This window comes from Triticum aestivum, chromosome 2D (genome assembly GCF_018294505.1).
Source record: "Triticum aestivum cultivar Chinese Spring chromosome 2D, IWGSC CS RefSeq v2.1, whole genome shotgun sequence".
Taxonomy (NCBI): Eukaryota; Viridiplantae; Streptophyta; class Magnoliopsida; order Poales; family Poaceae; genus Triticum; species Triticum aestivum.
Window position 1 is genome coordinate 652,800,882 of NC_057799.1, and position 14,285 is coordinate 652,815,166.

A 14,285-nucleotide genomic window follows, 5' to 3' on the forward strand; every position below is an offset into this window, starting at 1 on the left:
GAACCTCCGTAGGCTGAGACAGGAACTGGCACACTTTGTTCACGGCAAAGGAGATATCTGGACGAGTGAGTGTCAGATACTGAAGTGCTCCAACTACACTTTGATACCTGAAAGAATCATCGGTACTCAGCAATGCACCACTATGACGCGAGAGGCTCTCGGATGTAGCAAGTGGAGCGGAAGTGGACTTGCAGTTCTCCATGTTGACGCGATGAAGGAGATCAAGTGCATACTTCTTCTGCGTCAATGTCATGCCCCCTGAATGAAAGGACGCTTCCAGTCCAAGAAAGTACTCCAGCCTGCCCAAGTCTTTGATGGGAAAACTCGCAGACAAGGACTGCACAAGGCGATCCACCACAGTAGGTGTAGAACCATCAATCACAATATCATCAACATACACCAGCATGTACATCTGAATAGTACCATGTGAAAATATGAACAATGACACATCTGCCTTGGCGGGGATAAAGCCAAGCTATGAGAGACGCCGACATAACCGAGCATACCAGGCACGCGGCGACTGTTTGAGCCCATAGATGGACCTCGGGAGTTTGCAGACATGAGAGGGATAACGAGCATCCTCAAAACCAGGGGGCTGCTGCATGTAGACATCTTCGGCCAAGAAACCGTGAAGAAAAGCATTACTCACATCAATCTGTCGAAGACTCCAACCGCGGGAGACAGCCAGAGAGAGGACCAGACGAACCGTGGCAGGCTTCACCACGGGGCTGAAAGTATCTCCATAGTCGATCCCTTGCTGTCGAGTAAAACCACGAGCAACAAGGCAAGCTTTGTGCTTGTCAACAGAACCATTAGGTCGATGCTTGGTCTTAAAGATCCACTTGCAGCCCACAACATTAACACCAGGAGGTCGAGGCCCCAACACCCATGTGTGCGTGTGACAAAGGGCAACAAATTCCTCAGACATGGCGGCACGCCAAGCCGGTTCGCCAAGAGCATCACGATGAGAAGTGGGTGCGGCGAAGAATGCACGCCGACGAGTGTCGTCGTACCGCACCGTGCCATCCGTGTATGTCTTGGCCTTACGCGTATGATCGCGGTTATGGGTGACCATAGTGTGCCCGGGAGCCGCATCGTCGGTAGATGGTGGCGGCGATGACGGAGACCCGACCAGTGGTGTCGCGGCTGAACGATCTTCAGCAACAGGCGACACTGGCTGGGGAGACGCATCGGGCTGGGCCGAACCAGGCGACGACGGAGAGCCAGGCGGAGACGGCAGTCCAGGGGACATGGCTGGCGACCCGGCAACGACGGGTGAGGCGGGCCGGGCCGACCCAGGCAAGGCGGGGGACGCAACGGGCGACCCAGTCGGGCCTGCGGTCGCGCCATCGGGCAAGGCAGACTGGGCCATGGACGCGCCAGCGGGCGAGGCCGATGAGCCCGCCTCGGGAGGCATGGCATGCATGTTGGGGCCATGCACGTCGATCACGCCGGCGGATGCAGGTGCGGCGACGGGTTCCTGGGAAGAGATTAGAGTAGCATCTGCAGAAAACAAGTCAGGTGACAAATATGACAGGTCGTATTTCCGCACATGGACATCCGAAACCGGTTCATTAGATGGAAAAGTGAGGGTGTGCTTAATAGAAGCAATGTCAACCAAGACACCTGGGCTGGAGTAAGGGGAAACCGACTCGTCGAAAACAACATCACGAGAGATATAGATCCTAGCCGAGGTGCGATCAAGACACCTATAGCCCTTATGCAGAGGGCTATAGCCAAGAAAAACACACATCTTGGAACGAAACTCCAGCTTGTGAGCATTATACTTGCGGAGACTAGGCCAGCAAGAACACCCAAAAATCCTAAGAGAGGAATAATTGGGATGAACATGAAACAAGCGGAACAGGGGCGTGTCCTTGTTGAGAACCGGAGTGGGCATACGGTTGATGAGATAGCACGCCGTAAGAAAGGACTCATCCCAAAACCGGAGTGGGAGAGACTAATGCGCCAGTAAGGCGAGACCGGTCTCGACCAAATGACAGTGTTTGCGCTCGGCAATACCGTTCTGCTGAGATGTATGTGGACATGACACACGGTGGGAGATGCCCGTGCGTTGAAAATAGCGATGGAGCTTGTGGTATTCACCACCCCAGTCGGACCGAACGGCCTTGATTTTGCAATCCAAAAGGCGTTCGACATGAGCCTGAAAGTTATAGAAGACTTGCTCAACATCAGACTTATGTTTAAGCAAATAAATCCAAGTGAAGCGCCTGTAGTCATCAACAAAGCTGACATAATACTTGCACCCCCCCACCCCCCCGGAAGATGCAATAGCGGGACCCCAAACATCAGAATGAATTATTTCAAGAGGTACAATAGTGACATGATAAGACATAGAATATAGTAGTTGATGACTCTTAGCACGCTGACATGCATCACACACTAATGGTGAAGTATTTGAACTAGAGCATGGAAGGTCATGGCTCCGAACAATGGAGGTGACCACGTTATTGGTAGGGTGACCCAGACGTTGATGCTATTGTGACGATGAGACTCGGACACTGGATGAAGCATGGCGAGATGACGAGGACGATGCACGAGCAAAGGGAATCGGGTAGACCCCTCCCCGACTGCTACCTTGAAGAATGACGCGCCTGGTTGCTTTGTCCTTAACAAAGAAAAGACGACGGTGAAACTCAACAAACACGTCATTATCACAAACAAGGCGATAGACAGAAAGAAGATGCTCTCTTATGTGTGGAACATGAAGGATGTTGTGCAGCTTTAGAGATGAACCGGGTAAACGGGAATGACCAATGTGTGAAATAGACAAACTTGCACCATTGGTCACTTGAACCTGGTCCTTGCCATCATAGCGCTTGTGAACCTGGAGACGTTGAAGATCACTTGTCAGGTGATCCGTAGCCCCGGTATCCAGTACCCAAGGATAGTCGACGGTGTTGGTGGAGGCCGAGTTGGCGGAGCGAGTGATGTGGTCCTGGTCATAGCGCTTGCGACAATCATCGGCCTCATGCCCCCAGTTTTTGCAAATTTGACACCGGGGGCGCCAGCGATTGTTGTGACGGCCACCACGGCGTAGGAGGGGTTGCGATCGCGGCCACCGTTGGGGCCGCCGCTGCCGCCTTGGCGGCCTTGCCCGGGCTGGCCGTTGCCATCGGCCAGGCGACCCCCACCCTGTGAGGGGTAGGGCTCCGAGTAGGGAGCACGTCCGCCCTGGCCGTAGAGGCCCGAGCGAGTCATAGCATTGGCCGATGGAGTCCACCCCTCCGACGCACTCTGCTGAGCCTACAACACTTCGAACGACAAGACGAGCGAGCAGAAGCTGGAGTAGGGCATAGGTGCGTTACTCACACCCAGGGAGGCGGCGATGGAGTTGTAGGCGGAGCCCAGTCCTGTGAGGATGTGATCAAAGAGCTCATCATCACGAATGGAGAGCCGGCGGCAGCCATGGTGTCGGCGAGGGCCTTCATCTTGTGCATGTACTCAGCCGCGGACATCTCCTCCTTTCTCAGCGTCTGAAGTTGACGCCGGATGTGACGGACGTTGGCGCGACTTTGCGCGCCGTACATGGCACCGACGGCCGTCCACACCGCCTGTGCCGTCTCGCAGCTGGTGAGCTGACATGCGATGTCCTCCTCCATGGAGGTAAGAAGGCGGCCCTTGACCTTCTGATCCTGAGTCCACCAATGGTGGTACGCCGGGTTAGCGGCGGTCGTCGCGGCATCGCCAGTCCCGACGGCGATGGTCTTGTGCGGTGCCGCCGTGGTGCCGTCCAGGTAGCCATGGAGGTTGGCGCCGGCTAAGACAGTGCCGGCGATGCCTCCCCACAGCATGAAGTTGTGGTGGCCAAGGCGGACGGAGATCGCCGGAACGGCGAGTGCGGCGGGAACGGTGGCAGCCGCAGGCGAGGTGATGGTGTCGACGCTGTTGGAGAGCGAGAGAGCGGCGGACGACATCGCGGCGGTGCGGAGGAGGGCGGCGCGCGGCGGCGGAGAAGGAAACTCGCGGCGGCGGCGGCGGCGGCAGCACAGATGGATCAGGCGGCAGCGTAGGGTTCACGCGGCGGCCCGGTGGCTATCTGATACCAAGTCAAAAGGTAGGTTTAGGGTTTTGCGTGGGTGGCTAACATCTAGCCTCACGTCTCAATATATAGATGATCAGAATACAATTATATATGTATACAAATACGTGTACATGTACAGTAAGGAACAATTCCACATTTGCTAATACAACAAAGAGTTTGATCCATGCTAATCCAGTGTGTCTTTTACATACCAGACAAGATTTCACCACTGTTGTGAAAATCATGTGTAGTGTCACATTCGAAACATAGAATGAATGATAATGCCTACTACAACTATTAGTTCATCCTACTAATACACAACCGAAGTACTTCACACACGACACAGAAGTGAACGACACATGCACGACGGCAAATCTAGCCGTTTGCTACTGTTTTATACTTGGCCATGGATGGTGTGATATGCATGTCGTGCAATTATCGGCTGGTGAACGTCGTTCCTGTAGCAGTGCTCAATACACAAAGATATCCTTGGATTTAGTGAAGTACAAACTTCAGGGTTTGAACAGTTTTTTGCCGTGCCCAATCCAAGTGTGCGCTTAACTTGGTTTTGTTCACTGACCATACATGCTTGTTACCAGCAGAAGAAGCACGAATTCCAAAATGATCTGTATCGGTGAAGAGGAAGGAGGTACTCTCGACAGATCTGTTGCTTGTAGTGCAGTTGCCCCAGTTTGCATGGGATCTGATAGTCCCACTCCCACGAGTCCTGATGCAGATCAATACCAACTAGGAAGGTCAGTTCTGGCGATGCCCATAAACCAAGCAACAGAACGCATTCGTAAGCAATCGGTGAAACTACGACTGTCGAGTTGAATGTCACGTGTAGATTTCTGTGTGTAATAGTTCTCAAACTTGAAAATCGATCCATAACCCAACAAAACGGTGGCCGCATGCATCATTCCGATGCAGAGGCCGGGGTATAACCTTCTTTTCGAAAAAAAAACCCAACAAAACGTTGACCATTCAACAGAAATTACAGTTGATCATTCAGGATGCCTCGGATAGGGAGCTTACTTGAGAGGCTGCCATAAGGTCAGTTCAGTGTGTGTGCGCCTGCTGACCCGAGAGCAACAGTTGGTTTGCCAGGGTTTCGTTTAGCTATCTTCTTTAGCTACTCTGGTCCCTGCGGCACCTTCTTGCTGATGCCTCCAGCTGGAACATCTCGGATGGCTTCTGCAAACTGCTTGCATCTATGCCTCCCAAGTGTAACTATCTCCACGGTAGCCCTTTTGTGCCCGAGCAAAGAGCTTAGGTCACCTCCTGTCTGGGAGGGCTAAGGGTCTCCAGTTCTCAAACCACTGACCTCATCTTTCTTATGCTTCAAATGCCCAGGTTGCCTCAGCTCGGGTACAGGAGTCCTGCAAATTTCTGGAACTCTCAGACAAGCAGCTGATTCGAAGAGCAAAACATTGGCTTTGCATGTAGTGGTTTCTTGGACATTTTTTTAGATGGTTTGCTGTCCTCTCTCCAGATCCGTAAACATTAATGGATGACCATGTCCTCTGGTCCGATAACACACAGCTCAGCTCTGATGACGCCTCCTTTGGAAAGTGGTGTTGCCTGGTCATTGTGTGCATGAACATCAACGGCACAGCATTGGAACTGCAGAGCATACAAATAACGCCAAGACAAAAAAAAAAGTAGAAACATAGTAATAACTTCTAGATCTACAGTTAGTGCTCTCATCATCTGTACTTGTCATTTTAGAACGCGCACAGCCAAACCTTTCAAATTGACAAGACATGCACAAATAAAAAATCATTAAAGTTGTAACATGAAAATGATACTGGTGGATTTCTCGTAAAAAGCACCTCTAAAATGATACCGATCATAATAAATGCTATGCTACTATGTGTCATGCATCATAATAAATAAAGTCATCTATGATACTAATATGTGATACTATGCATTAGGCTGGTCGTATGGGGACGAAGCCATCCGCGCTCGCATTGTGAAAAAACGGCAGTGGAGGAACACGCGTGCCCTCGCCGTAGAGCAAAATCGGACGGTCCGTGTCATGGTCGGACTGCCACCGAAGGAGGAGAAGACGGACAGTGACGACGAGGACAGTTCCGGCGACGAGCAGATTCGGCTTGATCCGTACTGCGTTTTTGACCGGTACTTCCGTGAGAAGGACGGCAAGGACGCCGGAAAGAACAAGGGCAGCCGTGGATGAACTCCACCATAGCCAAACATGCCAAATTTATGTCATCCCATGGCATGTTTAGTAGTGATGGAGTAGCCGGACGATGTGTGTGCATCGATGTAGGTGTATGAGTTTGTATAGATTTGAGATATGATAATAGAGGTGTCCAGATGTAGATTACATTATTTGAGGGGTACCCGGTCAGTGCCCGCGGATGCATCCGGACGTTTGAGGCGCCGGATTACCAAGTCCGGCTGTAGATGCATGCTCTTGGTGGCAGACTTTGGGATTTGAATGTGTGCATTCTAGTTGTGCAGAGGTCGGCTGTTACTCATAATGTTTTATATCAATTCGATGCTATATTTTGAGATAATAAAATCGCCCTTTATCAGGAAAAAAGAGTCAACTAGAGCTGTCCATTCATCACAGCCTCGTCACTACTCGTGCCAAATATTCAAAACGACCTAGCCGCGCTGTGAAAGATGGCCAGGTAATATGTATATATAGATGTCCATGTGGCGACTACTTCCAGGTGGTACACACACTCACAGTTTGTCTCGTTGGTAGCAGCCGGCCCATGTGTGGACGTGTTCATCTCGACGGAGAGCAGACATTTTTCTTTCGAGGGCATATATGAAACTAGAAGGGTTGTTCGCGCGTTGCTGCACCGTTTGTGTTGTTGGTTTCTTAAAATAATAATCACTCTGTTTCAAAATATAAGGTGTACTACTTTTTTGAATAGTCAAACCTTTTTAATTTGATCAAACTTGTAGAGAAATATATCAAAATCCAGAATATCAAATTGGTATTTTTAGATTCATCATGAAATGAATTTCCATACTTTTTTTGTTTAATATTATGGATGTCGATGCTCTGGACTTGGTCAAAATTGAAGAAATTTGACTTTCTAAAAAACTAATACCCCTTATATTCTATAACTGATGGAATTTGGCGGGTGGGGGAGATGATAGTGTGTTATATTTTTATTTATAATGCGGTGATTTGGTGGGCTGTTTGTGGTGTGACTATGTGTTATCCACTAACTAAGTTATATTTATTTAATTTCCATGCCGGTGGTTGCATGTACTATATTGATGCTACAATGTCACATGGCAGCGCTTCTTTTCTCTAGGTAGTGGGAGGTTGTGGGGATTGATATGTTTTTATAGGTCGGTTGCTGCTGATTGATTTGAAAAACCATTGGCCTAGTCAAAATCGTAAACCAAATCAAAATTGAATATTACAATTGGATGAAAGAGCTTCAAAATTTCCGAACATAGTGAATTAAAAGAATTGAATGGGAGAGCTTGAGAAATTGTTGATCCGGTCAAAACTGGATTACCCAATTCTAAAAAGTAGAAAGCATAGTGTATAATATAAAATAATTAAATTATGGAGCTTTGAGAAATTGTTGACCCGGTCAAAATCGGATGACCCTATTATAATTGGAGACCTTAATTAAATGTAGGCTCTTTAAAACTAGAGAGCTTAGTGTTATAAAGGATGGAGAGAAGACTTGATCGACGGCGTCTTTATATTTACTCTTCTGCTACCGTGTGTGTCTATATATATATATATATATATATATATATATATATATATATATATATATATATATATATATATATATATATATATATATATATATATATATTTCCTGCAGCGGTAAGGCTAACACGTCTCATTGCATTTCCTTTGTGAGGCTTCATTCACCATCATCATGGTTCATGGTGCGAGCTGAGGACTAATCCTCCCCACTTTTCTAGCTTTGCTGATCTCGATCCTCCTCCAAATCGCTTCTGGCAGCGGCGGCGCAAGCGGTTGTGGGTTACTCATCGATCCATCCACCACTTCTCCTGCTACATATCCATGCACACTGATATCTTTGTTATCTGTAAAAAAATAATTACAATATCCGTTATTTCAGCGGATCGACAAACAATGGCGACAGTGGAGGTACAAGTGGAGCAATGGCAAGAAAGCGGGATCCAAATGATGGTGCTGCTGAGCTTCACACTGCAGCTAGTGCTTCTTGTCCTGGCAGAGTTCCGTCGGCGCATAGACTCCGGTGTGCTAAGGGCTATGATTTGGTCAGCGTACATGCTAGCCGACTCGACGGCCATATACACCCTGGGCCACCTGTCTGTCACGTTCAGGTCAGTCGATCACGAGCTAATGGCGTTATGGGCGATAACAAAACACTGGGTTTAGCGCGCCAACTTGCTCGTGAGCTGGTCTCTCATGACTCTGTCCCATCCGCTGCTAAGCTGAAGATGCTTTCCGAAGTGTGGACGGAAATGTTGTGCTATGCGGGGTACAGATGCAGCGGGTATTAATTCTCATGCCAAGCAGCTGAGCAACGGTGGCGAGTTCCTCACTATCGCTGCCCTTTTGGTGGAGTATTTCAGAAGAAACATTCTGAAACCGAGGCTTGCTCCGGTGCACCCCCTGACTCAATTTCCTAGGGGTATTCTTGACGCCGCCATCTATTTTTTCTCCGGCCCGCCGCTGTCCATATCCAAGCCCCGTAGCCCATATCCAAGCCCCGTATAACCCGTATGACCCATACGTATGTATACGGTGACATCCCGAAAAAAAAGGATGACACGACCCCACGACCAGGTAGGACCTGCCGACGGCCGATCCATCAATCACGCAGCTCAATCAATCACGCAGCTCCATCATTCACGCGGCTCCTCCATCATTCTGGTGAGGTTCTGTAGGAATATCCGCGGCAGTGATCTTATCGCCGGCGATCTCGTCCGAGAGCGCGCGCGGCACCGTCGTCAACCTCCAGCGCTCGCAGGTACCGCATCCCGTTTCCCCACGTTTGTCTCGCTCGCGGCAGCATCAAACGAACTGCCGCTGTTTTCGTCGTAGTGGTTAACCTAGCGGGGCGGGTAACCTAGCTTTCTGGCGGTCCAGGCCATCGCAGATCTTGTTCTGGTAGTGCTGCTCGTCGTGATATACACAGTGATCACGCGGGCTAAAGTGGGTTTCTTCTTTCTAGGGTTAACCTAGCGTCGGTTGCCGTCGGTTGTGTGCACGACGGCTCCGTTATTTGATGCGGCGGCTTACCTAGGTATCCGGCGATCCAAAGTAATCACGACTGGTGCCGTGGGCTAGGAATCCGGCGGCGCATGTTATCACGGGTAGCGCTGCTTCTCGCGATCCAAAGTGATCACGTACTGGATTCGTGGGACGTACCTTAACGCCGCTCGGTGTGGAGAGGGGGGAGGATCCATGGGCGATCAGAGGTCGTTGGCGTCGGTTGTGTGCACGATCTGAACGCCCTCGGTTGGGGCGCTCTCCGGTTGGTGTAGTTTATTTAACATCCGTGATCGTGCGCTAGGTGTTGTATATGTCAGCATTGATAATGTTTGCACATGTGATGATACATATTAATTGTTGTAGGAAATGGCGGACGATGAGTTAACTGATATGATGTATGACATGGAGTTTGGAGAACTGATGAAAGACTGGATAGAAGATTGGTCAGATGATGAAAATTCAGATCGTGGAGATAGGTCAGAGAATGGGAACGTATTGGAAGATCTTAATGTGAGTGGCATTATCATGTTGTAATTTTTTGGTGGCATCCGACAATATTATATTTTGAAAATTTATAGATGGATGAACATGATGATGGTCAGGAAAACAATGAGCATGATGATGGTGAGGAAAACAACTCGGAGATCTCGAATGAAGATTACATTAGTCAGGTATGGAAGTGGAATTTTTTGTTGGCATGCATGCAAATTGAATTAATCCTGGAATATTATATGATAAGTACTTATGTATTTGTGTTATATTTTTCAGCTCATTTCCGAATGTCATAATGCGTACGACTATTACGGTGAATCCGACGCGGAGACAGGCCTTGATGTCGAATCATTAGCTGCACCTGATTCTGGGGAGTCGCAATCGTCGGTCATCATGAGTGAGGTATGTATGTAATCAATGTTGTATGGAAGTAATGTTATACCATAGAAAACTGTTTTCATGGCTATGTTATGATTGTGTAGGTGACAGAAGTTGAGGGGAAAAAGAATGTCCAAGATACTGCTAGTGCAGATGATAAGAGGGATATGTTCATGCAGATAATACAAATGACTTTTACGTCTCACGAGGCTGCGTATGATTTCTACAACAGCTATGCTAGAGATAATGGTTTCAGCATTAGAAAGAATAGGGTCAGGTATAGCAAAACCGAGTCACGTCATATGCGTTATAGGCGGTTTGTTTGTTCCAGACAAGGAAAACGTGACAGCAGGTTGCTAACCGAGGAAGGACACAGCCGTAGGCTCAGACCCGAGACACGCTGCCACTGCGAAGCGCACCTGACCGTGAAGCTTGACCAAAAGCGTGGGGTTTGGTATGTTGATAGTTTTGAGGACAAGCATAGCCATATCTTGGCAGGACCGGACGAGGTACCTTTTCTTTGGTCCCACAGAAAAATCAAAGAGTACCAGAGAGCTGAGATACTGTCCATGGGAGCTGCAGGGATTAGAATTCACGACATGATGGATTCCTTCATCAGCAAACATGTATGGTATGGCGGTGTTGGTTTTACCAGGCGTGAAATATACAACCTTTGCGCCAGGGAGAAGAGGAAGCTGCTTTCAAAAGGTGATGCTGCCACAGTCATAGGCATCATGGTCAGTAGGAAACAGAGGGATCCTAGCTTCTTTTTCGAGTACAAGCTAGACAAGGAAGGACATATGAATAGGATGTTCTGGTGTGACTCCCAGTCTCGTCATGACTATGAGGACTTCGGCGACGTGCTTGTATTTGACAGCACGTACAAGATGAACCGGTATGGTATGCCATTCATACCCTTTGTTGGTCTTAACAATCACCGGAAGACCACTGTTTTTGCTTGTGCCATAGTTTCGGACGAGACCGAAGAGACATATGTGTGGCTGCTGGAGACTTTTTTGAGGTCCATGTGTCAAAAGATGCCGAAGAGTGTTATCACGGACGCCGACGCTGCGATGATCAAGGCAATTCGCCAAGTCTTGCCAGACGTGTGGCACCGTATATGTACGTGGCATATAGAAAAAATATGAAGATTCACCTCAGTCACAAGTCCTTGAAGGAGTTCCGAACTCTTCTGTACTACAGCACGTCCACGGCCACGTTTGAGGAGAGATGGCACGCGTTTTCCAAAAGATGGCAGTCGGAAAAAACAGTAACATGGTTGAGACGGATGTATAAGAAGAGGAGACTGTGGGCCGCGGCTTATCTGACAGAGGGTTTTTGGCTTGGCATGAAAAGCAACCAGAGGAGTGAAAGTCTAAACTCATGCCTTCACCTCCACCTAGACGGTGAAATGACCCTGGTGGATATGATTTTGCACTATGAGAACGCCGTTGTACGTATCCGTGAGAATGAGGCACGAGATGATTGCACGGCCTCACAGAGTTTACCGGTGCCAGTTACTAGCTCGAGGGAACTTGAGATAGCTGCTTCTCACGTCTTCACTCCAGCAAACTTCTATATGTTGCAAGCTGATCTTAGGAAAATTGGTGGCATGGAGATTGTAGAAATAAAGCTCGGAGACGGATCACAGCAGTACATCGTGGCCTGGAAGAATAACCGGAAGAGCCGTTTTTGGGTGGAGTACACTCCAGTAAATTCCGCAGAAACTATAAGGTGCAGCTGCAGAAGAATGATTCGAAAGGGTCTACCTTGCAAGCACATATTCCATGTACTGAAGTACTTGAATATATCTGAAATACCAAAGTGTTTAGTTCTTGTGCGGTTCACGAAAGACGCAAGGTTGGGACTGCCCGCCAGGCGCACAAGCGATCTGTTGGGATTTGGATGGACTGGAGCAGCTGAAAGAATGAAATATAGCCAGGTCAGTGTGTTGGCTTCAGAAGCTATGCATGCAGCATGCAAACACCCAACTTTGTGGGATCAGTTACAGGAGAGTTTGAAGACCGTGATAGCTAAGAGCCATGAGTATGATCAGCTAAAGGAAAATTTGAGTAAGAAAACGGCTGATCTTAGTACTTGTGCAATTGAATATGTAGACGATGGTGAAGGCAACATAGTTGAAGTTCATGATCCTATTAAAGTATCAACGAAAGGTGCAACTAAGGTAGATGAGAACCGCCCTATGTCGAAAAATGGTAGGCCACTTTCGTACGACGAGATCAGAATCAGGTGCGGCGCATGCAAATTGCTAGGGCACACTAAACGCAGCAAGAAATGCAAACTAAATAAGAAGTAAGTTTTTGTATGCATTGTAGGTTATAATTGTTTTTAACTTGTCATTCATTAACTTTTCCTGTTATCGTGTGCAGAAGCGTGGTGGGCGAAGAAGAGTAGAACAGTTGCTAAAGTTATGTTAGGATGAATCCAGTGATCTAATAGTGAGGTGTTTACAATGTGTTACTGCATACATGATACATGATATATACTATTGCAAGAGGCCAGTACCTTGAGATAGTGCTTGTAGCATATATGGACTAAACAGGAGGCGGTCACTAGGGACTTTAATCATGGAAAATGGATAGCATTTTAGCCATTGTAATGATGGCATCTTTTGTGTTGTCCACTGTAGTTATATTATATTAGAAAACTAGACGATACCCGGCATGTTGTTGCGGGAATGTTTTGCAATATATTCATAGAGAAATGGTTACGTGTAACATGTATATGTTGTTGCGGGAATATTTTGTTTGCATGTTGTGGTGGACCTTTCTCCATACATGTTGAATGACGAGGTGGCAAACTTGCATGTTAAGAGAAATAGGTTAGTGGTGGCTAGTTGTTTAGATATAGAAGATGTAATTATGTGTGGTAATAATTAAATTTTTTCACTCCTTTGGTTCACCACCATTTAGATATAGAAGATACCAGCTCACTTTGGTCTATAGTATAGACTTCGTACCAAAAACCCACCATTTTCCCCTCATAAAGAAAAGAAAAACCCACCATTTTATGGCTTGTAGTGTAACTCGGGCCGCTTGTCGCGATGACGTGGAGGGGGGGGGTGACGGATGCCGTTAGACGGCGCGACACACGGCCGCTCCCGTTGCCGAGCCCATTTAACAATTTTTATTTTGATTACAGCCCGTTTAAATGGGCCGCGCTGGCCACCTGGTCGGGGCGGTTCTTCCCTCGCGATCTCCACGCGCGTTCTATCTATCCACTGCGACCGCCGCCGCCGCCGCCACCGATCCACGTCTTGCCGCCGGTCACGTTACGCCATGGTTTCGTGGAGCGACGAGTCGAGCTCTTCTTCGGATGGCGAATCCGTGACTAGCCTGCAGGTACGCTCCTACTATATAATCTCCAAATAGTGCTAGGCTTAGGGTTAGGGTTCTTCATTTCCGGTATTTAACGCAGGGCGTTGATTTGTGCATTATCTCTGTTGTTTCGTTTAGCTTCCTACGACTATCCCTTGCTATGAATGGAGTGGCATTGCTCACGATCTGTCTTCTCGTTGTCTGCATCGAGAACCTTGCGTCAGGCTAGTTGCTTTTGATTCCTTGGACACTGGCAGACGTTTTCTTGCCTGTGGTCAGAAGGTATGTTGTTCCGTACTGTAAATATATGTTTACATTACCTCGTGCTCGATTTACTTCGCGGTAATCCATTGTTCTGCCCAAAATTGCATACAATTTCAATTAATTTGTGCATTTACAAAGTCCGTATTTATGTTGTTTTTTACGGTCTAATATTTGTTTTAGCACATAATAGCATATACTTGTAGTTAATTGATCCATATATATATATATATATATATATATATATATATGTATATCATTGCATGCTACATTTTGTGTTTATATGATTGAGACCATATTTTTAGTGCATTGCATGTAATTGTATTGCATTTGTGCATATATGATTGAGACCATATTTTTTCATACTGTAGGAAGAAGTGAAATGTAACTATGTGGAATGGGTAGACCCGGAGTGGTCAGTGGCTACGAAGTTCTGCCTGAGAGAACTGTGGAGCATGTATGACGAGAAGCTGAGACAAAATATTAAGAATGCTGAAGAAAAATGCATGTTAATTGGAGAAAAGAGGAGGACGGAGGAAGAGCTGAGATTTTT

General features: G+C 47.6%; 1 protein-coding gene across 1 annotated transcript; it reads left to right on the forward strand.

Annotated features, from left to right (window-relative positions):
• The first annotated feature begins 11,497 nt into the window (after nucleotides 1-11,497).
• LOC123050859 (protein FAR-RED ELONGATED HYPOCOTYL 3-like) lies at nucleotides 11,498-12,706 on the forward strand. Its single transcript, XM_044473588.1, has 2 exons — nucleotides 11,498-12,446; nucleotides 12,524-12,706. The coding sequence occupies exons 1-2, from the start codon at nucleotides 11,545-11,547 to the stop codon at nucleotides 12,546-12,548; spliced, it is 927 nt and encodes a 308-aa protein (XP_044329523.1). The 5' UTR covers nucleotides 11,498-11,544; the 3' UTR covers nucleotides 12,549-12,706.
• The last annotated feature ends 1,579 nt before the right edge of the window (nucleotides 12,707-14,285 follow it).